Source organism: Pantherophis guttatus, chromosome 14, assembly GCF_059756535.1.
Source record: "Pantherophis guttatus breed Tessera chromosome 14, ASM5975653v1, whole genome shotgun sequence".
Classification (NCBI taxonomy): Eukaryota; Metazoa; Chordata; class Lepidosauria; order Squamata; family Colubridae; genus Pantherophis; species Pantherophis guttatus.
The window spans coordinates 11472693-11499996 of NC_142076.1; the positions used below are offsets into that span (position 1 = coordinate 11472693).

The 27304-nt window shown below is 43.8% G+C and overlaps 1 protein-coding gene across 1 annotated transcript in view; it reads left to right on the forward strand.

Annotated features, from left to right (window-relative positions):
* The first annotated feature begins 604 nt into the window (after positions 1 to 604).
* Positions 605 to 27304, forward strand: part of RAB40C (RAB40C, member RAS oncogene family) — a 55486-nt gene continuing 28786 nt past the window's right edge. The window contains exons 1-2 of the mRNA XM_034430316.2: positions 605 to 753; positions 4396 to 4751. Of these exons, the coding sequence (XP_034286207.1) occupies positions 4598 to 4751 (154 nt within the window). The 5' untranslated portion in view covers positions 605 to 753; positions 4396 to 4597. The remainder of the gene's footprint in view (positions 754 to 4395; positions 4752 to 27304) is intronic.

The window sequence follows — 27304 nt, forward strand, 5'->3', positions numbered from 1 at the left end:
CGATCAGTCAAGACTCTTCTTGTAATCACAGCAGAATTTATGTACTTATCGTTAAGCTTTTCACGGTGTGCCTTTTAAAATGTACTTTATTGTTGCTCTTGTTGAAAGGTTTATGGGGGGAAAAGTAGTATTTTCATCTAATCCTTATTCTTGTTTATAATTTCTCCTAGGGTTCCCTAAGGGGTTAAATTCTATAGTGTCCCAAGCCTCTTTCTGCCTCTTACAGATCTCCGACCGCCCCTTATACCGCATCCAAAACCCCTTTCTCTCTCCAATTAACCCAGCTTTAAATGCAAAACAAACCAGCAGCATCTCTCTGCCAGTGCCACGCCCACACGCCTTTACTACCACTCCCAGCCTCCCCGGCGGTCACTCAACCATGGCCGCGGACGAAGGCAGCCGCCGCGAGGCATGCCGGGACCTGTGGTTCCCCTCCCCTTCTTTTTATGTAAAGGTCTGGGAAAAGAGAGAAGGAAGCGTCCCGAGAGCATTTTTCCCCGCCTCTCTCCGTCCTGATAGGCCGCGTCTCCTGGACGAGGCGGGCGGAACGGGAGGACGGCGGCCAATGGGAGAGGCGGCGGAAGGATTGACGCGGCGGGGAGCCAGTGGCGGGGCGGCGGCGCTGTCGCTGGGCGAGCGGGAGGCCTCGGTGACTGGAAGCCCAGCGCAGTTTCCCGAGGAGACGCGGCGCTGACGGGGCGGCCGAGCCCGGGACGGGCGGCCTCAGCGGCCTGAGAGCGAGAGAAGAGAGAGGTGAGTCTGGGCTGGCCACGGTACCCGGGAGCAGAAGTGGGTGGTCCGCCCAAAAGTCAGTCCTCGGGCGGGGGACCCTGCGACCCCCCCACGCCCCCTCCTTTCAAACCCGCCAGTTCTCCCCTTGACACGTGTCGGGGCGACTTCACACGTGCGGAGCGTTACGCAGGGCGTGATTTAGCCTCTCTCGACTCCCTGGAAGGGGCTGGGCAGTGGAAACCGTCTCACACCCGTGTTTAGGCTTCCTCTGCCTCCCCAAGTCTCCTCTTCCCCCCCCCCCACATATATATATTATATATAAGTATATAATTATCATTATTATTATCATTATCATCTCTTTTATTCATTAAACATGAAACTCAAGTCAACTGAACATTTAAAAATGTGTCACAAATATCATTGACTGGTGCTAATGTTGCTGCCAGCATCCTAGGTATCAACCAAGTATCTTCTTATTTTTATTTTTATTTTTATTATTATTATCATCATCATCATTATTATTCTGTCTCATACCCATGTTTAGGCTTGTCCTGCCTCCCCATCTCCTCCTTAGATAGTACCATTTTATTATTATTATTATTGTTGTTGTTGATGATGTTGTTAATTATTAGTGGGAACTGTCTCATACCCGTGTTAAGGCTTGCCCTGCCTCCCCAAGTCTCCTCCTCCTTACATATAAATCTCTTTTATTCATTAAACATGAAACTCAGTCAACTGAACATTTAAAAATGTGTCACAAATATCATTGACTGGCGCTGATGGTTGATACTAGTTGCAATTATTATTATTACTACTATTCAGGGTGGATAAAAATCAATGATTTTTTTTAAAAAATCAAAAAAATCAGATTTTTTTGATTTTTATTGAATTTATTTTAATAAAAAACTTTTGGGGTAAAAATCTATCTTAAGATACTTTTCTATTTAAGATGCATAAATAATTTAGTTTATTCAGCATGAAATGGAGCTTAGTTATGTAGCAGGAGGCTGTATATTCTGCAACACTGGGACTATCGGTGAGTCAACAGTGGGTCAAAGGAGTACAGAGATGACAGTTGCTGTTTAAAAATTATGATTTAAATTGAGTTGATTTAAATCAAGCCTTCTTACTAGTGATTTAAATCATGATTTAAATTGTGATTTAAATCAACACGATTTAAATCAAATCCACCCTGCTACTATTACTATCATTATCATCATTTCTATCCCACCCCTACTCTGGAAGCTGAGGACAGTATCTGGGGAGGGGAGGTCTCCCACTACAACATCCCTGTAAGGTAGGCTCATCTGAAAGAGAGACAGCCGCAATTCACCCACTCCAGAGTCCAGGTCTGGAAGGGGACCTCAGTCTGGATCTCTCATGCCTTTACCCGCCCTGCTGCCCCCCCTCTTCTCCTCCTGGTTCCCTCCATCCACCCAGATCCAAAAGCACCCACTCCATTGGAGTGGCTGCTTTTATGGTGCAATTAAAACTTGTATAAGGCAACTAAAAACACAAGGAAAGAATTTGGGAGGTGGGAGGGATTGATAGGCAGATGACAGAGATCAGACATTTAGGGGAGTCTGAAAGAAGCAAGAATTGCCTATGGTATATAGGGAGTTGTTGTGGGTATGTGTGTGTGTGTGCATTGTTCAGATGTGCACATCCCAGCCTGATGTTCGTTTGCATCTCAAGGGTGCTTTTTCCAAAAGACAATTTGGCTTTCTTTGTTGTTGTTGTTTTCCTCTCGAAAATCTTTCGCTTCTCATCCAAGAAGCTTCTTCAGTTGAAGGGGGAAAAAACAAGAAAGTCCAGTTGCCTTTTGGCAAAAAGCACCTTTGGGACAACCATGACTGAATGATTGAGAATCTCTGTGGATATCTCAACAGAGTCCATTTGAACAGTCCAAAACCAACCTGGGTATTTGAGGGGGTGGGTAGGATTTGATCTAGCATTGTCTCATATCTGAATCGGAGCTGGTCTGGTTAGGAAACGGCTTCCTTGCAGCTTTGTTCCAGCCTTTGCCCCCCACCCCCCACCCCCCCATAGAAATAAAATTGAAGAGACTGATGGGTTTGCACAGTACCTGCAATCTGTGTATTTGTCAAACCGCGGTGTTTTTGTTGTCCTCCAGCCCCCAAATCCAAGGGGGCACCTAAAACTTCTGTCTTATCTTGGAAAAAGATGCCACCAGATGATCAAAGAACGTCAAGTAATAGAAGGGCTGTAGATAACCCATCTTCTAGTTTTGATGTTTCTTTTCCGGTATGTTTGTTTGCTTCTAGACTTCCTTAAATGCAAAAGAATGTGCTGCTTTTTTTTTCTCCCCTGGAAGAATTTCCTTTCTACAGACCCTAAATCATCCTGGGTTGCCTTTCTTAGACCTGCTTGTACTGTACACAACTGAATCTTTTGTCAGCTGTCACTGTTAACACGAGGTTTAATTTCTGTTCTTTAATCTTGACCTTTTTTTGTGTGTGTGTGGAAAAAAAAAACCTAATGAAATTGAAGAAAGAAGCCACATATTTCTTCTCCGTTGGTGGATAACGTGTATAAATAGTTAACTAACTTGAAGATAACTATCTCTTGCATGACTCCCTTAGGCTCTCTTTCTTCATTGCCACATTTATCCATTCTTGTCTAATGTCTAATATTCTGGCTATCTTTGCTGTCACACTCTTCTCCTCATACTCTTCCCAGTCACTATGGTTTTACACCTTTGTGTTCATACCTCATTTTTATTCTTGTCCTTTTCTGGACTTCTCCCACACGGGGGTTCACAACCTTCTGTTCCTTGTTAATTAATCTTCAGCCACCCCCCCTCTTTCTGTAATTGCAATGGTTGACATGATTTATTAGCTCACAATTCTGGGGGAAGCATACCCTGAACGGAAAAACAATTTGCTCCTTTTTTTTATTACAATTTCGCTCTCATTTCCAAATACAAAAGAAAGAGAGAGACAGAGAATATAGTTTCTTATATGGTTCCTTCTTGAATATCCATTTGTTTTGGAAAATCCTGATCCGACTGCAGATAGCCTTGGGAAAGATTAGGAAGGGCAGAAAATAATAATATCCCTTATAGAAAAAGTAGGTGGAGTAAGGGAATGGGCAGCACTGTAAAAAATATCAATATTGCAGGACACTGTATTAATTGTAATTATACTTTATTGATCCGGAAAGTCAAACAAAACACAAAAACACACACAGATTTCTCTTACAGGGCCGTCAAACGGTGCTGGGCGTGTGGATGGGAGAAAGGAAGGGCAGGGACAAGAAATCTAAAATCTATACATGTGTTTTTGTGTACATAAATTGTGCTTACCCTTCTCTTACTGTATCCAATCTAGGATACCGGTCTCCTAAATTGATGTACTGATCTATTGACCTAGGTGAACGGTCTCTTCCTTCACAATAGGGTTATTTTTTTTTATCAGAAGTCCCTTTTTCCTTGCTAGATTAGCTTGTCACTGAAGTGGCAATCAATGGATCTTCTCCCTTATTTGACATGTAGATCTGGAAGAGTCAACCGATCTGGCTATTGTTAATATCATCCTTGGTAGTTTAGAGACTTTTTTTTTTTTAAAGCCAGCTTGTATTTTGCAACTCTTGAACAAATTAAGTAGGTCATCTTCTTCCCCTTCTCTCTCCCCCCCCTCCCAGAATCCTGACATCTTTTGACAGCAGCCCTTCATTCACAAAAGGAATGACGAGACTCTTGGGAGAAGAACAATTCTTTTTGAGTTGGGTCTGCTAAAGCGGAATCGCACGAATTCTCTCCAGATTGACTCCCTGCAAGCTTGGCGTCTCCCGGCATCTTTCAGTCTGGCTGGGTGTTTAGCATGCGGATTGTGGGTCTTCCCTAATGAGAGAGAGAATGGGAACCCAGGGCAGCCCTCTCAAAAGCTACGATTACCTGCTGAAGTTCCTGTTGGTCGGGGACAGCGACGTGGGCAAAGGAGAAATCCTCGAGAGCCTTCAAGACGGGGCGTCGGAATCGCCCTACGCCTACAGCAACGGTAAGCGCATCGCGCGCGTCCCGATTCCGAAGTGCGCAAGCCCATCGTGGCAGGATTTGCTCAAGTTATATCGCGTTTCAGAGTTGGGGGGTACCAAGAGTGCCCGAGCTAAATCCAGCTTCCTTCTGCACCAATAAACCCTTTTTTAAAAATAATTATCTGGAGAGATCGTTAACCGTCGTGCCAAAAGACTGTAATTAAAAGCCAAGGCTCAAGGCATCGCACTTTCCCTCGTGTCCTTTCACGGTAGTTTAAAAATGTAACGGTGTCTAGTCGGGTTGTGTCTTTGCAAGCTGTTGTCGCGCTGACCGTTTAAAATTCTGTGCAACCGCTGTAAGGGACCGACCTTGACGGGAAAATGCCGGTTCTTATACCAGCTTTGGATTGAATGCTTGGCACCCCTGCCTGCACCGATGGCAAAGTTAGAGAGGCTCAAGTGGATATGAGAGAAACAGATTGTTTATGACGGTGATGGTGAACCTATGGCACGTGTGCCAGAAGTGGCAAGCAGAGCCATCTCTCTGGGCACGCGTTCCCTGTTGCTCTTCAGGGTTCTAGGGTGCCAGCCAGCTGGTTTTCATACACGCGGGAGCACCGGAAACCGGAAGAGCAGCTGCCCGGTGCGCATGCGCTTGCCGGGAAGTTGATCTTCCTGTTTCTGGCATGTGCATGTGTGCTGGCCACCTGGTCTTCCGGTTTCTGATACACATGCAAAGACCAGCCAGCCGGCCGGCATGCACGCCAGTTTTCGGCACGCACGAACGCATACATGCAGTCCCCTTTCAGCACTCGGTGCCGAAAAGGTTCGTCAACACTGGTTTATAACTATCGAAGTACAGGTTAGTCCTCGACTTACAACAGTTCATTTAGTGACCGTTCAAAGTTACGACGGCACTGGGGGAAAAAAGTGGCCACCGTTGCAGCATCCCCATGGTCATACGATCAAAATTCAGATGCTTAGCAATCGGTTCATATTTACGACGATTGCAGTGGCCTGGTACCATGTGATCAGCTGTTTGTGAACGGCATTGAAAAAAGCAACTCGGTATCATTTTTCACACTTAATGACCATGGCGGCATCCCCCCCCATGGTCATGTGATCAAAATTCAGATGCTTGCCAGCCGACTCGTACTTGTGATGGCTGCAGGGTCTCAAAATCATGCTGTTAACGTGTGCGACCTTCTGACAAGCAAAGTCGACGAGGAAGCCAGATTCACTTAGCGACCACGTTACTTAACAACTGCAGTGACTCACTTAACAACAGTGGCAAGAAAGGTCACGAAATGGGGCAAAATTCAGTTAACGAATGTCTCACTTAAATGTTAAGCTCGGTTATGGTTGTAAGTCGAGGACTATCTGTACCAAGAGCTGATTCCCTCATCCTTCCCTTAGCATACCAAAAAGTTTTCTTTTCTTCCTTCACTCCCAGCCAGGCAGCAAAAACGCCTCATTCTTGACATCAATTTGGACTCCGTGCTCGAACAATTTGCATTCCGTCCTATGAGTCATGTCGGGATGAAGGACCGCTTCAATAAGTTTTGGATGCAAAAGTGTTTTATCGCGTTTATATATATTTGCTTAGCATGCTGCAGATAGGCAGTTTAGATTCAGGCAGTCAGAATTTCTATGGAATTTAGATTCTCTAGGGGGTAAAAAAAAAAACCCTGCTTGAAAAATTGAAAATGCAGAGATGGCGTGACTTTTCATACTTGTCCATTTGTTACTCTTAGTGGCAAAAAAAAAAATCAAGAGGAGCGCGATCGCGCTTTTTCTGACTTAACACGTTTGTGTTTTTTATTTTAAAGGCACAAGCTTTTCTTGGTGCAGCTCATTTCACTAGCATAGAATATCTGTCAGTAGCTTCAATCACATTGCATGCATTTTGCGTTCTTTGGCAAAGCTATGCGTCTGCGTTGTTGTAATTGAGAAGAAAGTTTTGTCTTCTGCCCTGCAGTGGAGTTTCTAAGGCCAGGTTGTTAATCACTATGGGAAATTCAATAGCCTGGTTTGGGGTATTTGTTAAATTATTACGATAGCTTGTGGGTGAGAGAGGTGGCAAACAAATGTAATAAATAATAATATTGACAGTTATGCCTTTACAGCAGAGGTCTTCAAACTTGGCAGCTTTAAGACTTGTGGACTTCAACTCCCAGAATTCTCCAGCCAGCTATGAATACTGGAGTTGAAGTCCACAAGTAACTGGCTGGAGAATTCTGGGAGTTGAAGTCCACAAGTCTTAAAGCTTAAACCCCTGGCACCGTTAAAATGGGTGGACTTCAACTCCCAGAATTCCCCATGCTGGCTGGGGAATTCTGGAACTTGAAGTCCACCCATCTTAAAATCGGGTGGGTTCTAAAATTTTTTACTAACAGTTCTGTGGGCGTGGCTTATTTTGTGGGCATGGCTTGATGGTCATGTGACAATTCTTTAGGATTTAGCAGAGGTACTGGTCTACCAGGCTGCTTGCAGAGCTGTACCGGTCTACTCATTTATTTTTGCAGGCACCGGTCTACTCATGTATTTTTGCAGGCACCGGTCTACCCATTTATTTTTGCAGGCACCGGTCTACCACCAAACTGCCTTTTACCACTGATCAGCTGTAGGGCGGCCCTTTGAAGCCCCAAGGCAAGAGTTTAAACAGTTTTTTTCCTTATAGCCCATCAGCTGGGACTCAGGAGGCAGCAATAGATTGGGGGTGGGGCCAAATAAAAGGTAAGAATAACGCGGGGGGGCGGGGGGACAGAACCGGTTCGGTGACGTCATATCGTCACCACTACCGGCTCGGTGGAACCGGGCCGAACCGGGAGGAACCCACCACTGCTTAAAATCTTAAAATTGCCAGCAATGAGAAACCCTGCTTTGCAGCATTTGTAATCACGGATGATGTCGTTTGAAACAATTAACCTGGAAGTGAAATGTTCAATTTTCTTCTGACCGGATTTTAAGGAGCTGTAAAACTTTTACCAGACCACATAATCGAAGCTGTGTGCTGAGGCTCGTTTTTTTCAAAATCTGGAAACCACTACAGTTCACACATTGTAGTTCCCATTGTAAACCGATGCTCCAGTGTGCCATCTATTTGCCCTCTTTAAGACAGCTCTCTTCCAGTATGAAATTGCTATAATCCCAAGGATAATCCCAAAGTTTGTTTCAGAAGTATGAGCTGGGAACAATCTATATCCGTTCTTTTTTGAAAGACAGACAAACCTTCATTTTCCCAGGTATCCGATAATCTCTTGCCATGTCTGTTATGTGCAAAAATTGCTAAGTATAGATAGCAATAACTCACAAAGTTTCTCGTCTTTCTCTCAATCCTTAAGAATGAAACAAACCTTGTCTTTCTTGATGGGCAAGAAAAAAAAAATACCTTAAAAGCTTAAGTTATTTTTTCCAGGAGATTTATTTGCAAGGAGAGTGAAGAATAAATCCTGATAATGACCTTTGATATATATTTTTTTCTGCATGAGTTTGGCGGTTAGAGCTGAAATAAAAAGCATTTCAGGATTAGTCCAGAGAAGTCCACCAGGGAAGGTAGAAGCTCTTAGGAAATGGGAAAATTATGCTTTGCGCAGAACTGATCTTTTGATTTCTATTGATCTGGCCATGGGATATAATGAGGAACTGACCTAGCATATTAAAACAGTTCCTGAGCTGAGCTTTGTGTGATCTTTCTTCTCTATTTAGGATTCACATTGCAGAGGTTCCCCCCTCCCCACCCCCCAGCCTTTGGCTTTTAAGCCATTTCTCTGTCGCAAGTATCAGGAAGGACGCTTGCAATACTTGACTTGCATCACTTCGTTCTAGAACATGTCCGTTAACGGTTGCATTTCACAGCGTGGACTGAAAAAATAGCAGTTCAGTTAAACTGCTTGATCCGTGGTAGCTTATCTGGAGGAAATATTCACAGGTATTGGAAGCACGTTTCAAAACAGCCAGCCCATCCTCAAAATACATGAAGTCCTTGATTTACAACAGTTCATTTACTGTTCAAAGTTACAACAGCACTGGAAAAAAGTGACTTATGACCAGTTTCTGCTGACTGCAGGCTGCCAGAAGTTCGGTAGTTTGATTCTGACCAACTAAAGGTTGACTCAGCCTTCCATCCTTTCGAGGTCATTAAAATGAGGACCCAGATTGTTGGGGGCAATAAGGCTGACTCTGTAAACTGCTTAGAGAGAGCTGTAAAAGCACTGTGAAGCAGTATATAAGTCTAAGTGCTATTGCTATTGTCCCTTCCTTCCTTCCTTCCTTCCTTCCCTCCCTCCCTCCCTCCCTCCCTCCCACTGCCAGCAGTTCGATCCTGACAGGCTCAAGGCTGACTCAGCCTTCCATCCTTCCAAGGTCATTAAAATGAGGACCCAGATTGTTGGGGGCAAGATGCTGACTCTGTGAACTGCTTAATGAGGGCCGTAAAGCACTATGAAGCAGTATATAAGTCTAAGTGCTCTTGCTATTCTGCTTTCAAACTTGCAAGATTCTGTTAATATAGATTTACAGTAAAATAGAGTTAGTTTACCTATCTCGTCTAACATCAATCTTGCAAGTCTCAACGTATAATTTTCTTCCACTTTATCACTAAAGGATAATCTTAGGGAGGGCTATGAAGCACTGTGGAGCAGCCGGCAGTCAGCAGAAGTCACCTGCAGTACTGCACTCTAACCACTGCGCCACAGTGTTACTAACTTAACAACTGCAGTCATTCACTGAACAACTGTGGCAAGAAAGGTTGTAAAACGGGGCAAAGCTCACTTAACAAATGTCTCACTTAGCAACATAAATTGGGGGCTGAATTGTGCTTGTAAGTCTACTTGTATGGGTGTTGCAGACCTTCATTGGAATCTAGGCAAAGGTAAAGGTTCCCCTCACACATATGTGCTAGTCGTTCCTGACTCTAGGGGGCGGTGCTCATCTCCGTTTCAAAGCCGAAGAGCCAGCGCTGTCTGAAGACGTCTCCGTGGTCATGTGGCTGGCATGACTCAACGCCAAAGGTGCACGGAACGCTGTTCCCTTCCCACCAAAGGTGGTCCCTATTTTTCTACTTGCATTTTTTACCTGCTTTCGAACTGCTAGGTTGGCAGAAGCTGGGACAAGTCACGGGAGCTCACCCTGTTAATGCGGCTCTAGGGATTCGAACCGCTGAACTGCCGACCTTTCAATTGACAAGCTCAGCGTCTTAGCCACTGAGCCGCCATGCCCCTTAATCTAGTTACCTCCCAGTAAAGGACAGCAGAATGTGTCATGAAATCCAAACACTCTCCTTTAAACACAGGCCACTGCAATAAATCATATCCAGTTGATTTCTGTTGGATTAACACTCTGGTGTGCATTCTGAAGGCATGAGTCATGTGAACGCCTTGCCCTAGTCTCTGGATTGTTGCACACCAAACAGAAATGACCACACAACCACACAAAGGGATTTGGAGGGAGCTTGCCCACAGCTGGATCATAATATGTCGTGCTTCCCCCCCTCCCTATGCAGACTTCCACATATTTTTCTTCATTTGAATTAGCGGCGAGAGCTGCTGTTGGTCGCGAAAAAATTGCTGCTGGGGTGCCTTGCATTCTTCCCCATAAAACTGTGCATACATGGGTCCCTAAAATCACCAGGAATCGAGTCTGGCTAGAACATCCTTCCTGGAGACCCCTTCCCCCCCCCCACTTTCCCCCCTCCGGCCAGTCTTTTCAGAGCTGCATAAAAGACTTGTTACGCATTTGGATTAGAACGTCCGCCCCTGAAATAAAATTCTTCCAAATCAAAACTGGAGAAAAGCATGGCGTGTTGTGTGACTTTCCTTCAGTCGCAGCCCTGGTTGTGCCTTCTGGCTGTGCACAGTTTGGGGTGTCATTTTTCAGCAGAAATGTGAGTTAATTTCCAATAGAGAAGCTTTTCTCATGGCGTTTTCCTAAGGTGAATGGAGATGGGAATGCCGTGTAAATAGAAGGCCCTGCAAATATGGGGGGGGGGAGAAAAAGTCTGTTTTTATTAAACATCGACCAAAAGGGGAAATTTTTATGATCGGGCTATCGGTGTGTACCTTACCTGAGTGTTTACAGACACGTTGCACTTTGTAATTGCAAATAAACAGCTTCAGAGGCCGCAGGTTATTAAGATGATTGCCGGGAGATAAAAGCTGTGATTCTAAGGAGCTGCTGCGTAAACAAATATAGGAGCCTTCTTAGAGGTGTGATGGCACATGGGCAAACCTGAGGCAGAAACCCCCCCCCCACAATTTTTCTTCCCTGGGGGGGGGCTCATATTTTTCCAGAGGAAATAAAATGAGAAAGGACTGAGAAAAATCCCAGAGTGGAATTGTTACTGTTTATATATGAGTGAAATGCTCTTCACATTTAGTACATATAGGTTCAGTGATGGCTAAATGTTTCCGGATCGAGTGCCCAGAGCACGTACACATGCACGCGAATGCACACGCCCCAAACCCCAAAATGCAATGCATGCGCTTGCCCCCACTCGCACCCTCCCCCTCCGCAAGCATGTGCGTCCCCTGCGCCCTCCCTGCGCATGCATGCGCGCCCCCTGCACATGTGCGGCAGAGACCCAAAAACCAGCTGGACGGCGGGAGGTACGCACGCATGCACGGCAGAGCTGAACTGGGGCGATGGCTCGCGTGCCCACAGAGAGGGCGCTGCGTGCCACTTCTGTAGGTTCGCCATCACGGATATAGGTAGTCCTTGATTTATGACTAGTTGCTTAGTGACCGTTCAGTCACGATGAACCTTGGAAAATGGACTTATGGCCCAGATTCAGAGTTCCAACATCTGCCCTCCCCGCCCCCTGTGTGATCATGCAACCACATTTTGCATTCGGCAACCGGCTCACATTTTTGACCGTTCGCAGCATCCCACAGCCAGTGGACTGTGGTTTACGGTTTTTGTAGGAAACTGGCATTTATTTCCAATGGAAAAAACACAATTTAGCAAAGACTGGGTTCACTTCACAACTGCCAGGTTCATTTAACGACCACTTTGGGAAAAAAAATGGGTTGTAAAATCAGGCACAGCCACAGGATGAGCCTCTGTCACAACTTACGACCAAAACGTCAGGCCCAATTATGGTAGTAAAATCGAGGGGCTAACTATAAAAGTCCCACCGTGACTTTTACCACCGCAAGCCTGCGTGACGGTCATAAGAGAAGAAACATTTATTTTCTAAGAGGATCCTGCAGATTTAATGAGCGCAAGACGCTGGGCCTCCGCTGCTTGTGTTTACAGTCACATCTGCAATTTCCATTTCATCTTTTCCGGCTTCATAAGCAACAAGTGCTGGAATGTATATCATTTGTTCTTATTTGGGCCCTCTTCTGTTTTGCTGGTAATATCCTCTTAGGCTGCGATATTACATCTGAGAAGGGAATTCTACCATTGGAGGAAAACATACATAGGATTTTTAATTTATTTATTCAAGTTTTATCCGGCCTTTATTACTTTATATGTAACTCAAGGAAAGGAACATGTCTAATACTTCTTCCTCCTCCTATTTTCCCCGCAACAACAACCCTTTGAGGTAGGGTTGGGCTCAGTGGTGGGATTCAAAAAAATTTACTACTGGTTGTGTGGGCATGGCTTGGCTTGGCTTGGTGGGCATGGCAGGGGAAGGATCAGTGGTGAAATGTAACATTTGTTACTACTGGTTCTGTGGGCGTGGCTTGGTGGGTAATGTGACTGAGTGGGCGCGGCCAATTTTTTTTTTTTTTTTTACATTTAAAAACATTTTTTTCTACAATCTCTTCAGCCAAAGAGGTTGTAAAAAATATGCTTTTAAAAGCCTCTGATGATCCCAGCTGAGTTGCCTGATCGTAAGAGGCTTTTTTTCTTTTAAAAGCCTCTGACGATCCCAGCTGAGCCACGTGATCATCAGCTTTTTTTTTTTTACTATTAAAAGCATTTTTTCGGCCGAAGAGCTTGTAGAGAAAATGCTTTTAAAAGTTAAAAAAAAAAAAGCCTCTGATGATCGCGTGGCTCGTGGGGCATGGGGGGGCCCAGGGATTTTTGCTACCGGTTCTCAAATTCCATCTGTAACAGGTAGTCCTCGACTTATTGCCACAATTGAGCCCAAATTTTCTGCTGTTAAGTGAGATATTCGTTAACCCAGACAAGACCGAGTGGCTGTGGGTATTGCCTCCTAAAGACTATGTCGATTATCCATCCTTGGTTCCGGGGGTGGGGAGGGAAGAAATTGTCCCCCTCAGAACGGGCTCGCAATTTGGGTGTCCTCCTAGACTCACAGTTAAGATTAGAGCAACATCTGACTGCTGTGGCTAGGGGGACCTTTGCACAGGTTCGCCTGGTGCACCAATTGCAACCCTACTTGGATCGGGAGGCTCTCCTCACAGTCACTCATGCCCTTGTCACCTCATGGTTAGATTATTGCAACGTTCTCTATATGGGGCTACCCTTGAAAAGTGTTCAGAGACTACAGTTGGTCCAGAAGGCAGCCACGCGAGCTGTTGTGGGTGCACCTAGGTACACCCACATTACACCAATTCTCCGCAAGCTGCACTGCCTTCCTATTGGTCTCTGGTCACAATTCAAGGTGTTGGTTATTACCTTTAAAGCCCTACATGGCTCAGGGCCAGGCTATCTTCGAGACCGCCTTCTACCGCATAGCTCCCAGTGACCGGTAAGATCCCACAGAGTTGGTCTCCTCCGGGTCCCGTCAGCTAAACAATGCCGGCTGGCGGGCCCACAGGGGAGGGCCTTCTCTGTGGCTGCCCCAGCTCTCTGGAACCAGTTACCTCCTGAGGTCCAGACCATCCCCACCCTATTGGCCTTCCGAAAAGCGGTGAAGACTTGGCTTTTCCGCAGGCCTGGGGCTGTTGATCTTGCTTTGCGATCTGATGAGATCCGGCCATGAATGGTGTGAATGAGTTTTAATGTCTTTAATGTTTTTAATTTTTAAGTGTTTTTATAGTGATTTTTTGAGTGTATTGTGAGCCGCTCTGGGTCTTTGGAGAGGGGCGACATATAAAATGAATGAATGAATGAATGAATGAATGAATGAATGAATGAATGAATGAATGAATGAATGATGAGTGAGTTTTGCCCCATTTCACAACCTTTCTTGCCATGGTTGTTAAATGAATGACTACAGTTCTTAGGTTAGTAACTTACTACCAGTAAGTTAGTAAAGTGAATCCAGCTTCTCCGTTGACTTTGCTTGTCAGAAGGTCACCAAAGAGGAATCAAGTGACCTCCCCCCTTCCCCCCCCAGGACACTGCAACAGTCATAAGTTGCCAAGTGCCTGGATTTTGATCACGTGACATGGGGATGCTGCAATGGTTGTAAGTGGGGGGAAACGCTCATAAGTCTCTTTTTTTCCAGTGCCGTCGTAACTTTGAACCGTCAGTAAATGAACGGTTATAAGTTGAGAACTTCTGTACCCAGTTGTATACGATACATTTTCTTTCTTTCTTTTTTTTCTTTTTATGTACACCGAGAGCGTATGTACCAAAGACAAATTCCTTGTGTGTCCAATCACACTTGGCCAATAAAGAATTCTATTCTATTCTATTCTATTCTATTCTATTCTATTCTATTCTATTCTATTCTATTCTACCCTACCCTACCCTAACCTACCCTAACCTACCCTACCCTACCCTACCCTACCCTACCCTACTCTACTCTATTTTACAATAGGGCAGTTAAATGAGCTTTGGTTTGGTTACATTTTATTGTTGGGTTGTTCAGTGTTGCATTTCCTCTGAAACGTTATTTCCTCAGCATACTCAGCCTACATGACCTAAAATTAGATTACATAGGAATTTTCAAAATGTTATGTAACCTGTTCTTGTCCTGAGGTTTGATATTAGCAATCTCACAGGCGCCTATCAGATATTTATATTAGGAGGCTTCTTGATCAAAGCAGCATATACTTTAAAAAAACAAATCAAATTTTAAAAGCCTCAGCAAAAAATCCAGTGAAATCACTCTATAGGCTGGAATGCCAGAGTAAATAAAAAGAAAAGCCTTTGTCAATTCCAAGGAAATAGCAAAGCTTGTACTACGCGGGGTTTCTCTGAAAAGGAACTCATATATTACAGCAGAGAGTCTTCCCATTGTTATACCCATGCACTTAATTTAAGACTAGACTAGACTAGAATAGAATAGAATAGAATAGAATAGAATAGAATAGAATAGAATAGAATATTGGAATGAAGAATGGGATGGGATGGGATACAATACAATAGAATACAATAGAATAGATTAAGAGAGTTGGAAGGGATCTTGGAGGTCTTCTAGTCGAACCCCCTGCTTAGGCAGGAAACCCTACACCACTTCGGACAAAGGGTTATCCAGCCTCTTCTTAAAAACGTCTTGTTGGAAGTCAGCTAGGAAGGTCACAGATTGCTATCACATGACTCCAGGGATGCTGCAACCATCATAAATACTTTCTGGTGCCCGGGCACCCAAATTTTGATGCTTCAACAGTCATAAAGGTTGGTTGAAAAAACACTTTTTTCAGCGCTGTCTTAATTTTGAATGATCCCTAAACGAACAGTTGTAAGTAATTGACATCTGGCTAGGAGACCACCAGGAGATTATCTGTTTAGGACATGAGCTGACTGGTAAAGCTATCAATCTAATAGGTCCAATTTTTAGGTTTTTCTAACTTTCAAAAAGGGACGCAGTGGCTAAGACGCTGAGCTTGTCGATCAAAATGTCGGCAGTTCAGAGGTTTGAATCCCTAGTGCTGCGTAACGGGGTGAGCTCCCGTGACTTGTCCCAGCTTCTGCCAACCTAGCAGTTCGAAAGCAGGTAAAAAACGCAAGTAGAAAAATAGGGACCACCTTTGGTGGGAAGGTCACAGCGCTCTGTGCGCCTTTGGCGTTGACTCATGCCGGCCACATGACCACGGAGACGTCTTCGGACAGCGCTGGCTCTTCGGCTTTGAAACGGAGATGAGCACCGCCCCCTAGAGTCAGGAACGCCTAGCACGTATGTGCGAGGGGAACCTTTACCTTTTACCTTTAACTTTCAAAATGTGTAGTTCTAATTTCTTGTGTGTAACAAGCTGTCATTAGTCAAGAGATAAAAGTGCTCCCTGCCCGCCTCCCCTAAATATGCATGTTTTCTTGACAAGTTAAGGAGGTTGTTTAAAGCAAGATAACCGCATTAGTTTAATGTACAATAATTAGAACTGAAAGGATCATGTTCTGTCATTAGAATCAAACACAAAATTCTACCTTACTTTTTGCATAATTGAGAGTATAAAAATGTATACAACACCTCCCTGGTAGAACCATTGCCCTTACTAAAGCCTTACGCAGCACTAATGTTTTGTTTTTTGTTTTGCAAAATATATTTTTTTCTTCTCTTTGTGCTGGCGCAAATTAACTTCTGGAGAAGTTGGCAGCCTAGCAATTTGTCTCGTTTCGGTTTAGGCTTCTTTGTAACTCTTTCCTAATCCTTAACCTCCATGTGTCCCCCGATAGTCACCATTCCGCTGTAAAAAATCAGTTTGGAACCGTATCAGCCTGCTGGTTTTCAAAAGGGATTGGAAACTGATTCAATCCGATGCTAACATTTGCACTGACTTATTTACCATTGGTATTTTGTTATCAAAAAACTGGAGTGGTTATCGCTCCTGGGTGGAACTGCAACCCAAAGGAATGTAGGAAGGAATAAAGGAAATAAATAGTTGCCTTTAATTAGGTTTAATGGAGAAATGTGACATGGGAGAATTCTTAGCGTTTTAGATGGCGTTTTCAGAAACCAAAGTATGCCCTAGTGATATTTCTTGTGGCAAGGAAGGCATTTTACCTTCCCACCAAAGGTGGTCCCTCTTTTTCTACTTGCATTTTTTACGTGCTTTTGAACTGCTAGGTTGGCAGAAGCTGGGACAAGTCACTGGAGCTCACCCCGTTAACGCAACACTAGGGATTCGAACCGCTGAACTGCCTCCCTTTCGATCGACAAGCTCAGCATCTTAGCCACTGAGCCACCGCATCCCTTTTTTTAAACCTACTTTTCCCCAAAAGCCAAGAGGAGGCAAAATTACGAAAACCTGAACTCGATGGGAGATATTTACAATCTGGAATCAAAGAGTTCGAAATTGCAGCGGTTGAAAGTCAGTGAATAACCATTAAATCTGCCACATGACCACAAAGTGTTTTGTTTCCTCTTAGACATTTCTTTTGTCGGTTCCAAGGATACGATTTCGTTTTAATCTTGACACGGAGCGATTTTGTAATAGGTCAAAGAAATAACGTACAAAAGAATGCATTTTTTTTTTTTTAGTTTCCAATTCAAAGTACCCACAAGGAAAGTTGAAGAAATAAAATCAAACGTCACGTAAGGGAAAAATTGAGAATGACTACAAATACAAATGCTTTGATGATAAAAATCTGTTCCCTTCGAGGGCAGGATATAGTATTGTCATCCTCATTCTCTTACTCTCCTTCAACACTGTAATGCAAACAGCATTAGTAGAATTCTGAAAAATCATCAAAAGTTTTCAGACAGTGTTTTCAACAGTGCACAGATTTTATCTAGCTACAGAAAGGAGGGTCTCAAATGCCAACAGGTAGTCCTCGCCTTATGAACTGAGCGAGAATCACGGTCATGTGCTGGTGGTTAAGCAAGTCACCATGTGACCACACCCGATTTTACAATCTCTTTTTTTGTGTGTGATTGTCATTAAATGAATCACCAGAGCTGTTAAAATGAATGTCACAGTTGTTAAGCAAAGATGTCAGTTAAGTGTCTTGCAAGTGAATGTCACTTGCCAAGATCAGGAAGGAAATGCTGATTTTCAGCCAAAAACATCATATAAATCACAGCCGTAGGACTGCAGGATAACGACAAATGGCCATAAATTTAAGCTGGTCCCAAGGGCTCAAATTGTGAAGGCATGATTCGCACTGGGTCTTTGAATCGATCAAGTGCTCCACTACCGAAGTAATAACCAACCTTCCACAAGAGAAGCTGTGTAATAACTCATTAATTAATTAACTTTTTTATAGAGCTATGGTGGCGCAATGAGTTAGAATGCAGTATTGCAGGCTAATTCTGCCGACTGTCAGGAGTTCGATCCCAACCAGTTCAAGGTTGACTCAGACTTCCATTCTTCTGAGGTTGGTAAAATGAGGACCAAGATGGTTGGTGGCAATAGGCTGATCCTGTAAAACTGCTTAGAGAGTTACTACTTGTTAACAGAAGAAAAAGAGGCAGGTAGCACAGAGGGGGAGAAACAGCGTTCCGTGCGCCTTTGGCGTTGAGTCATGCCGGCCACATGACCATGGAGACGTCTTCGGACAGCGCTGGCTTTTCAGCTTAGAAACGGAGATGAGCACCGCCCCCTAGAGTCAGGAACGACTAGCACATATGTGCGAAGGGAACCTTTACCTTTACCTTTAGGTAATTCTGCTGGTAGAAACAATATAGACTTCTTTGCATTGATGTGCTTTTTGTTTTCCAAACCTTCATTCAAGCTACTGTACAAAAGAATGACCTATAGACCTATACAGGCAGTCCTTGACTTACAACACTTCATTTAGGGACCATTCGAAGTTACAATGGCACTGAAAAAAGAGACTTATGACCATTTTTCACAGTTAAGACCTTTGCAGCCTCCCCATGATCATGTGATCAAAATTCAGATGCTTGGCAACTGGTTCATACCTATGACCATTGCAGCATCCCGGGGTCACATGATCCTTTTTTACGACCTTCTGACAAGCCAAGTCAATGGGGAAGCCAGATTTCACTTAACAACGGGGTTACTAGCTTATCAACTGCAGTAATTCACTTAACAACTCTGGCAAGAAAGGTCGTAAAATGAGGCAAAACTCACTTAACAAATATCTCACTTAACAACAGAAATTTTGGGCTCAATTGTGGTCGTAAATCCAGGACTATCTGTACTTTGTCATCACAAACTCAGTCCTTTACTCAGAGAAGGAGAGTCAGAAACTATCCTGTCTCAACCATATACAGGTAGTCCTCGACTTATGTCCACAATTGAGTTCAAAATTTCCATTGCTAAGTGAGGCAGTTATGGAGCTTTGACCCATTTTACGACCTTTCCCGCCACCGTTGTTAAGCAAATCACTGGCGTTGTTTAGTTAACACGGTTATGAAGTGAATCTGGCTTCCCCGTTGACTTTGGTTGTTGAGAAGGTCGCAAAAAGGGGATCACGTGGCCTTGGGACACTGCAGCCGTCATAAATGTGAGCCAGTTGACAAGCGTCTGAATTTTGATCGCGTGACCTGGGAATGCCACAACGGTCGTAACTGTGAAAAATGGTCAAATGTCATTTCTTTCAGTGCCGTTCAAAAGATTCTCCCCCCCCCCCCCCCGTTTTTCTCACCATGTAAATTTAGATACCTGAACTAGACTGTGTTGTTTCTCTGTGTCATATAATATATGTGGGTATATGCATATTTATTTATTTATTTATTTATATTTTGGTCATGTTTATGTAGCATATATTGGAGGCGGTGGCCCTTTAAGCAAGCTGCATGCAATGAAATTCCCTGTTAATTTATGCCCATCAGTGTACATTTAAAGTGACAATAAAGTTATTCTAAGTCTATTGTCATTCCAAATGGTCACTAAACGAACGGTTGTTAAGTCCAGGGCTGCCTGTGATGGGATAGTTGGGCAGGTGCTGTTAAATGAAGCGCTAATACCCAGGGGAGCCCAATTTGCTGGGCTTCTACATATGAGATGGAATGATTAGGGATGGAAAAATTAAATGGACCTCGTCTGTGAAATACGAGTTGTGGGTACCAGGAATATAAATCACTTGTCCATTGCCTGGAGTAGAACTCCTATGGGGTATATAACTGCTGAATGAAGATTTAGAAGCCTCAGGGTTCATTATGTAAAGGTGCTTTCCAGATGGGGCTGTTTTAACTCTTTCTTCCCTGCAACCAATGCAAGAGCAATCAGCCTTGACACACGGGAGCTGTCATTCCGGCGGGACTGGGGGAGGCCGCTTACCAGCCATCCTGGCTGAACGGGCTTTGCCACTGCAGCCGCCGTCACGCCCATTGCAGCCTTTGACACCGCCGTGGGGTAGATGGCGACGGCCACAGCGGTGTCAAAGGCTGCAGCGGGCGTGATGGCGAATGCAGCGGTGGGACCCGTTCGGCCAGGATGCCTGGTAAGCGGCCTCCCCCAGTCCCACCGGAATGACAGCCCCAGCGCGTCAGTCCCTAAATGAAGTGTTGTAAGTCAAGGACTGCCTGTCAAGGACTCCCACCGGAATGACAGCCCCAGCGCGTCAGGGTGGCGCCCCCCCCACCACAAAGTTGACATCTGAAAAACAAAATAAAGTAAGTCATGGTGCCCGTGCATCCCCCCCTCCCCTGGGTTTGGTCGGATGTTTACAGTGGAATCGAGTGCGCAGACATTCCGCGTTAATGTCCTGGCAGCGCACCCAGGACGCCTCCACTAGTGGCTACCCCTTCTATAGGACAAGGTATTGCAGGCGACCTTGATGCCAATGAGAGTCCAGGATCTCTTCCACCACATAAATGTCGTTTTCCCCCGACGTCGATAGGGTGGGGAGGAGGGGTGCCCCGTAACGAAGACGTCCTGCGTGGACGTAGAAGGCTACTGTCGAACACTGGATGTGTCTTCCCCAATAAAGGCAGGAGCTGTAACCGCACTGCGACAGGATTTATTACCTGTACTATTGTAAACGGTCCGATATATTTGGGTGCGAGTTTTTTGCAGGGCACCTTCAGGTTTAGGTATTGGGTGGATAGGTATACCTTTTGGCCCACATGGAAGGGGGTCTGTGGCCGTCTCTTTTTGTCGAACTGGGTTTTATACTTTTGCGCTTCCAACCGTCACTTAACAACTCTCTTTTGCTTTTGCAACAGAAACTTTGGACTCAATAGGCAGTCCTTGGCTTACGGCCACAATTTCTGGGGCTAAGCAAGGAGGTGTAATCAAACGACCGTGGGGATACTGCAACGGTCGTAAGACACTTCTTTCGGTGTCGTCGTAATTTTGAATGGTCACTAAACGAACGGCCGTAAGTTGAGGACTACCTGTGATTTGCAAGAACGCAAGATCATTGAAGCAGTTTCCCTGTTTTGTGGGGGAAGGCAGGCCCTTTAGGCCGTCTCTATAGGCCATACCTACATGTTAACTTAATTTTGCGAAGCTTCTCCAGTAACATTGTACTGCTAACTAGGGCATACAAAACCTTTGCCAGACCAATTCTCGAATACAGCTCGTCTGCCTGGAATCCACACTGTATGTCGGACATTAACACAATTGAGCGAGTCCAGAGGTATTTCACGAGAAGAGTCCTCCACTCCTCTGCTCACAACAGAATCCCTTATGCCACCAGGCTTGAAATTTTGGGCTTGGACAACCTAGAACTACGCCGCCTTCAGTCTGACCTAAGCGTAGTACACAAAATTGTCTGCCACAACGTCCTACCTGTCAATGACTACTTCAGCTTCAACCTCAATAATACACCAGCACACAATAGATACAAACTAAGGTAAACCGCTCCAAACTCGATTGCAGAAAATACAACTTCAGCAACTGAGTGGTCAACATCTGGAATGCTCTACCTGATTTGTGGTTTCTTCCCCAAACCCCCACAGCTTCAACCTTAAACTGTCTACCGTGGACCTCACCCCATTCCTAAGAGGCCCTAAAAGGGGCGTGTATAAGTGCACCTGCGTGCCTTCCGTCCCTGTCCTATTTTCCCCATTTACTTGTACCCATTCCTTGTTCATGTCCATGTTTATACTGTTATCTAGTACATGTTCAACAAATTAAATAAATAAAATAAATAGATAGATAGTAAACGCCATCTAACCACCGTTTGCAGCCGTCTGCTGCCCTGCCAGAGAAATCTTCAGTAGCTTAATTATTACGATATCCGAGTTTGCAATTGAGAAGTGCTCTTGGCTAATTAAAAGCTTGCCCAGCTCATTGTGGTTTCATTCCCCCTTCTCCGTCTTTTTAAAAGTATGATTATGCCCTAGTTACAGAGAGAACTGGGAGCCAGTGATTAAATGGGGAGGCTGGGTGGGGAGGCAGACCTTGTCATAATCAATGGTTTTGCTAGTTGCAAAGAGAATTAATCAACTGTCTCTTGGCATATGTAATTAAAATATTTGAAGGATCCTTTTAAGCTACCTCTGGAATGAAGGAGCAGATTTGTCCGTGTGCGGATTCCATAGAACCAACTTCCTGTTGTTCTAAGTAAATCCTGTTTCACGTTCCACAGGGATCAAGCATTCTTTAACAGTTCGTATGTTGCAAGCCTCCATTTCCTTATAAAAAACGCAGTCATTATGTGGGAAAATAAGTCCCGGATGGCTGCATGAAATCGCAGAGAAGTTTTGCGTGGGAAGATTGATCTAATATTTCGTTCTTTTTTCATTTTAGGTATTTAATATTAAAAGAAGCACATGGCGAACCATCTATGAGTTAAACATATAAGAATGGTCATGTGGCGTGCGTAACTTACCTTTTGGGTTATTAGGGTACCATGTTACAATTTTTTCCCCACGGTTTTGCCTGATAAAATTTCCTTGACTAACAACGGTGGTGATAAGTTAAGCGTTTTCCTTCCCTACAAAAATAAATGCTGTGATATGCAATAAAAAAATGTGAATTCATTTTTGTATGGTTTTTGTACTTCTTTCTTCCATCTGCGTTTGTATCAGAATGGCATCTTGATGTAGCTCTGAAGTGCAATTGGTGCTCCATCTTTTCTGCAAAAGTTCAGAGCAATGCAGAATATGTAACTACTGTACCAGTTTAAAAAATGGATTTAGTGGGACTTCGAAGCATGTGTTTTGGAGTGTTGGCAACCATTCCTTCCCAGGAGTGGCAAGTTTTGGTAGATTTATTGAGTTTCATTGAGTCACAAGCTTGGCAAACCCATTTTGGGCAGGACTCGTCTATTCTAGATGTAATTCCAACGTGCTGCAGATTTGTTTAAGATTATGAGTGTAGCCTCAACATACTATTCACCAGTGGTGTCCAACTTTGGCTATTTTTTAAAGACCTGCAGACTTCAACTCCCAGAATTCCCCAGCCAGCATGGAATTCTGGGAATTGAAGTCCACAGGTTGCCAAGGTTGGACACTCCTGCTATACACTGTTTGATTGGAAGCATTAATCCACAATTTCTTCCATACCGCTTAACCTTCCTTCCCCTTTTCAGCCTTCCTCAAGGATGCTGTCCAAATTTCTTGGACAGGCATCTTCCATCACTGCTTCATGTTTTGGGACCATCTGGTTGGAAAAGCTTAGTGATAATTTGTCCCCCTCCAGGATCACATTACAATTCCATATTCTTTTCCTTCTCCACCCCATCACCCGTTTTAAATGCACCTTCCGCCCCGTTGATAACTTGATACGACTGTACCTGTCCAGTGATAATCAGAACTTCCTTTAAATTACCAAAGTCTTGATTTTTCTTTATGATCACACCTCAAGAGATTTAGAAATCAAGCCAGAGAAAGCTGCCTCTATATCATTCACAATGGGTTTGTTTTGGCCTTAAAAATCAAATTAACTTTTTTAAAATATATCTCTAAAATGCAAGTGGGAATCTTTCCCTGGGGTCTATAAAGCTTTGTCAACGTTCCTGGAATTTGCAGCATGTTGACTGACAGGGCCTCCTAAAAAGCCACTTCATCTGAAATAATTACCGCATGGGTACGACACACCCTGAAACGTATATATTAAAAATAAAGATTGCCACACCGTTTCCTATGACTCAGCTGGTCAAACCCAGATTTGCAATGTATAAAAAGCGAATTCTTAACACCGCGGTTCTGAAACACGTTGTTAGGGCAATGCAGCTTCCATTGGCAAAAAGTGGTGCTGTTTGAGACATGGCATCGCTCAGAATTGCTGGCGCTTTCAGACATAACGATTCTAAATTCTAGTGTGCTGCAGCTGCCAAAAAAGCCAATACAGTTCTAGGCTGCATAAACAGAGGGATAGAATCAAGATCCCGTGAAGTGTTAATACCACTTTATAATGCCTTAGTAAGGCCACACTTGGAATGCTGCATTCAGTTTTAGTCACCACGATGTAAAAAAAGATGTAGAGATTCTAGAAAGAGTGCAGAGAAGAACAACAAAGAGGATTAGGGCAGTGGTGAAATCCAATTTTTTTTTTACTACCGGTTCTGTGGGCGTGGCTTGGTGGGCGTGGCAGAGGAAGGATACTGCAAAATCTCCATTCCTACACCACTCCAGGGGAAGGATACTGCAAAATCCCCATTCCCTCCCCACTCCTGGGGGAAGGATATTGCAAAATCTCCATTTCCACCCCATTCTCGGGCCAGCCAGAGGTGGTATTTGCCAGTTCTCCAAACTACTCAAAATTTCCGCTATTGATTCTCCGAACTGCTCAAAATTTCCACTACCGGTTCTCCAGAACCTGTCAGAACCTGCTGGATTTCATCCCTGGATTAGAGGACTGGAGGATAAAACATATGAAGAATGGTTGCAGGAACTGGGTATGTCTAGTTTGATGAGGAGAAGGACTAGGGGAGATATGATAGCAGTCTTCCAATATCTCAGGGGCTGCCCCAAAGAAGAGGGAGTCAAGCTATTCTCCAAAGCACCTGAGGGCAGGACAAGAAGCAATGGGTGGAAACTCATCAAGGAGAGAAGCAACCTAGAACTAAGGAGAAATTTCCTGGCAGTGAGAACAATTAACCTATGGAACAACTGGCCTCCAGAGGTTGTGGATGCTCCAACACTGGAAGTTTTTAAGAAGATGTTGGATAACCATTTGTCTGAAGTGGTGTAGGCTTACTGGGGGGTGGGACTAGAAGACCTCCAAGGTCCCTTCCAACTTCTGGTGTTCTATTCTATTCAAGGAACAACCATTTGCATCCGGATTCAGTACACCTCAGTACGAGAGCTGTGTCACTTCTTTGGTGACTTACGCCAAGCCTTAATTTGCTGAGCTTTTCAGCATTCCTCTTCATCTCTACGTCATCTGTGTCACTCATTCTGTTGACATTTCAGCGAGCTCTACTTATGACTGTGGTGTTTCTATGGCCATTTTTGCCTTCCCTTTCCTCCTTGCTTAGCAATACAAACAAGTGATTATTATATTTTAAGGGCAAAGCTGCCCTGAGTACCTATTAGAGAGAGAGAGATGGGGATGCCGAAATCCCCATGCATTAAAGTTATTCTCTAAGGCCTTGTAGACAAGCCTCTGATGTTTTATACTCTCTTGCCATCTGCAAATCCTGTCTTTGCCTCCAGGCTCTGGGAATGGTGAAACTTGGACTAATTATCCCTCATATTTGAATAGCAATCTGTCAATTTTTAAAAGCTAACTAGACCAATGCCTCCTCTGTGCACTCACAAATGTGTATGCATGTCTGTATATTTACATATGGTGCATCTATGCAGCATCATATTCCCGCCCTCCATCCACTTGAATTTTCTGAGCTGACTGGTTCTTTTTGTCTCTCTTTTTGTTTCAGGCTTGGTATTCCTAAATCTCTTTAAAATGCTTGCTTAATTATGGACTCCAGGAAAGGATTTCCAGAGGGATGGGGGTTATGGGGGCAGGAGATGACAAATGTGCTGCTTCGTTTGTTTGTTTTTTAGTCCATGAGCCAGAATAAATTCTAACAATAGGATAATAGAATGGGGGGATTTTATTAGTAAATTAGATTTCCCACATCATAAACTCTTACAATAGGATTGGTTTGGTCATGCAAGCAGGAGGAATTTTCATTTGCTTAAAAAAGTCCCAGTCTGGAGAAATAAAAGATTTATGTGGTCCCCCAGGACTTCTGATATTAATTTTTCTAACCTGGAATATCATCTCTTATGGCCTAATCCAGAATAGAATAGAAAGAATAGAATAGAATAGAATAGAATAGAATAGAATAGAATAGAATAGAATAGAATAGAATAGAATAGAATAGAATAGAATAGAATAGAATAGAATAGAATAGAATAGATTCTTGATTGACCAAGTGTGATTGGACACACAAGGAATTTGTCTTGGTGCATACGCGCTCGATAAAAGAAAAGAAACGTTCATCAAGAATCATAAGGTACAAAACTTAATGATAGTCATTAATTAGATCCCAGGATACAGTCAAAATTCTTGCCTGACCCAATATCAGCAAATAAGTAGAAGAGAAGAACTGGTACCATCCAAAGTTCCTTTCAGTCACTTGAAGTCTTGCATTCCACAAGAGCCTTTGGGCTTTTAAGTAGTCCTTGACTTACAACCATTTCTTAGCGACTGTTCAAAGTTACAACAGTACTGAAAAAAGTGACATAGGATTGGTCCTCACCTTTACAACCGTCGCAGGAACCCTACAATCACGTGATCAAAATTCAGGCTCTTGCAATCAGCATGGATTTACAGGGGTTGCAGCATCCTGGGGTCCTGTAATTGCATTCATTCATTCATTCACTCATTCATTTCCCACCTTTATTTATTTTGTTACAAATAATTCAAGGCAGCGAGCATATCCAGTACACCTTCCTCCTCTTTCCCCCCCACACACAACAACAACCCTGTGAGGTGGGTTGGGCTGAGGGAAAACGACAGGCCCGAAGTCACCCAACTGGGCTTATGATCTTCCCAGCTGGCTTCCAACAAGCAAAGTCAATGGAGGAAGCTGGATTTACTTAACAACCATGTTATTCATTTAATGGCTGCAGTGTTTCACTTAATAACCGTGGCATCAAAGGTCTAAAACTGGTGTGACCCACTTAACTTCCTTGCTTAGCAACGGAAATTCTGGTCCCCGTCCTCATTGTAAGTCAAGGACTCCCTGTATTCGGAGTCGCACCCACTCAATCCTGAAAGGAGTAACCCTTTACAACAGGGATCTCCAACCTTGGCAACTTTAAGGGTTCACCACTTTAAGACTCCCAGAGTTCATCACTTTAAGACTTGTGGTCTTCAACTCCCAGAGTTCCTCAGCCAGCTTTGCTGAGGTCATCAGCCAGCAAAGCTCTGGGAGTTGAAGTCCACAAGTCTTAAAGTTGCCAAGGTTGGAGACCCCTGCTTTACAGGATTACTAAAACATTGCATTTAGAGCAACTCTTTACATAGGCGGAAAGCACCTTCCGTACCTTAGAAATAATACGTAATGCAGTCTAGAGAGATTCGTCTGTGTTAAGATGTTGTTCAGTTCCTTCCAGCTACAAACTGTTATGCAGGGTGGATAAAAATCGATAATTTAAATAAAAATAAATTTTTTTTTTTAAAAAATCCATTTTTTTTTATATATTTAAAACAGATTTTTTTTTATTTTTATCAAATTCATTTCAATAAAATGCTTTTGGAGTAAAAAATCTATCTTAAGATAGTTTTCTATTTAAGATACATTAATAATTTGGTTTATTCAGCATGAAATGGAGCATGGTTATGTAGCACAAGGCTGTATATTCTGCAATATTGGGACTTGTCGGTGAGTCAGCAGCGGGCCAGAGGAGGAGTCGCTGCGGGACAGAGGACAGTTGCTCTTTAAAAATTATGATTTAAATTGGGATTCACATTATGTTGCTACCGGTTCGCCCCCCACGCGCGTGCGCGCTTTGTGCGCGTGC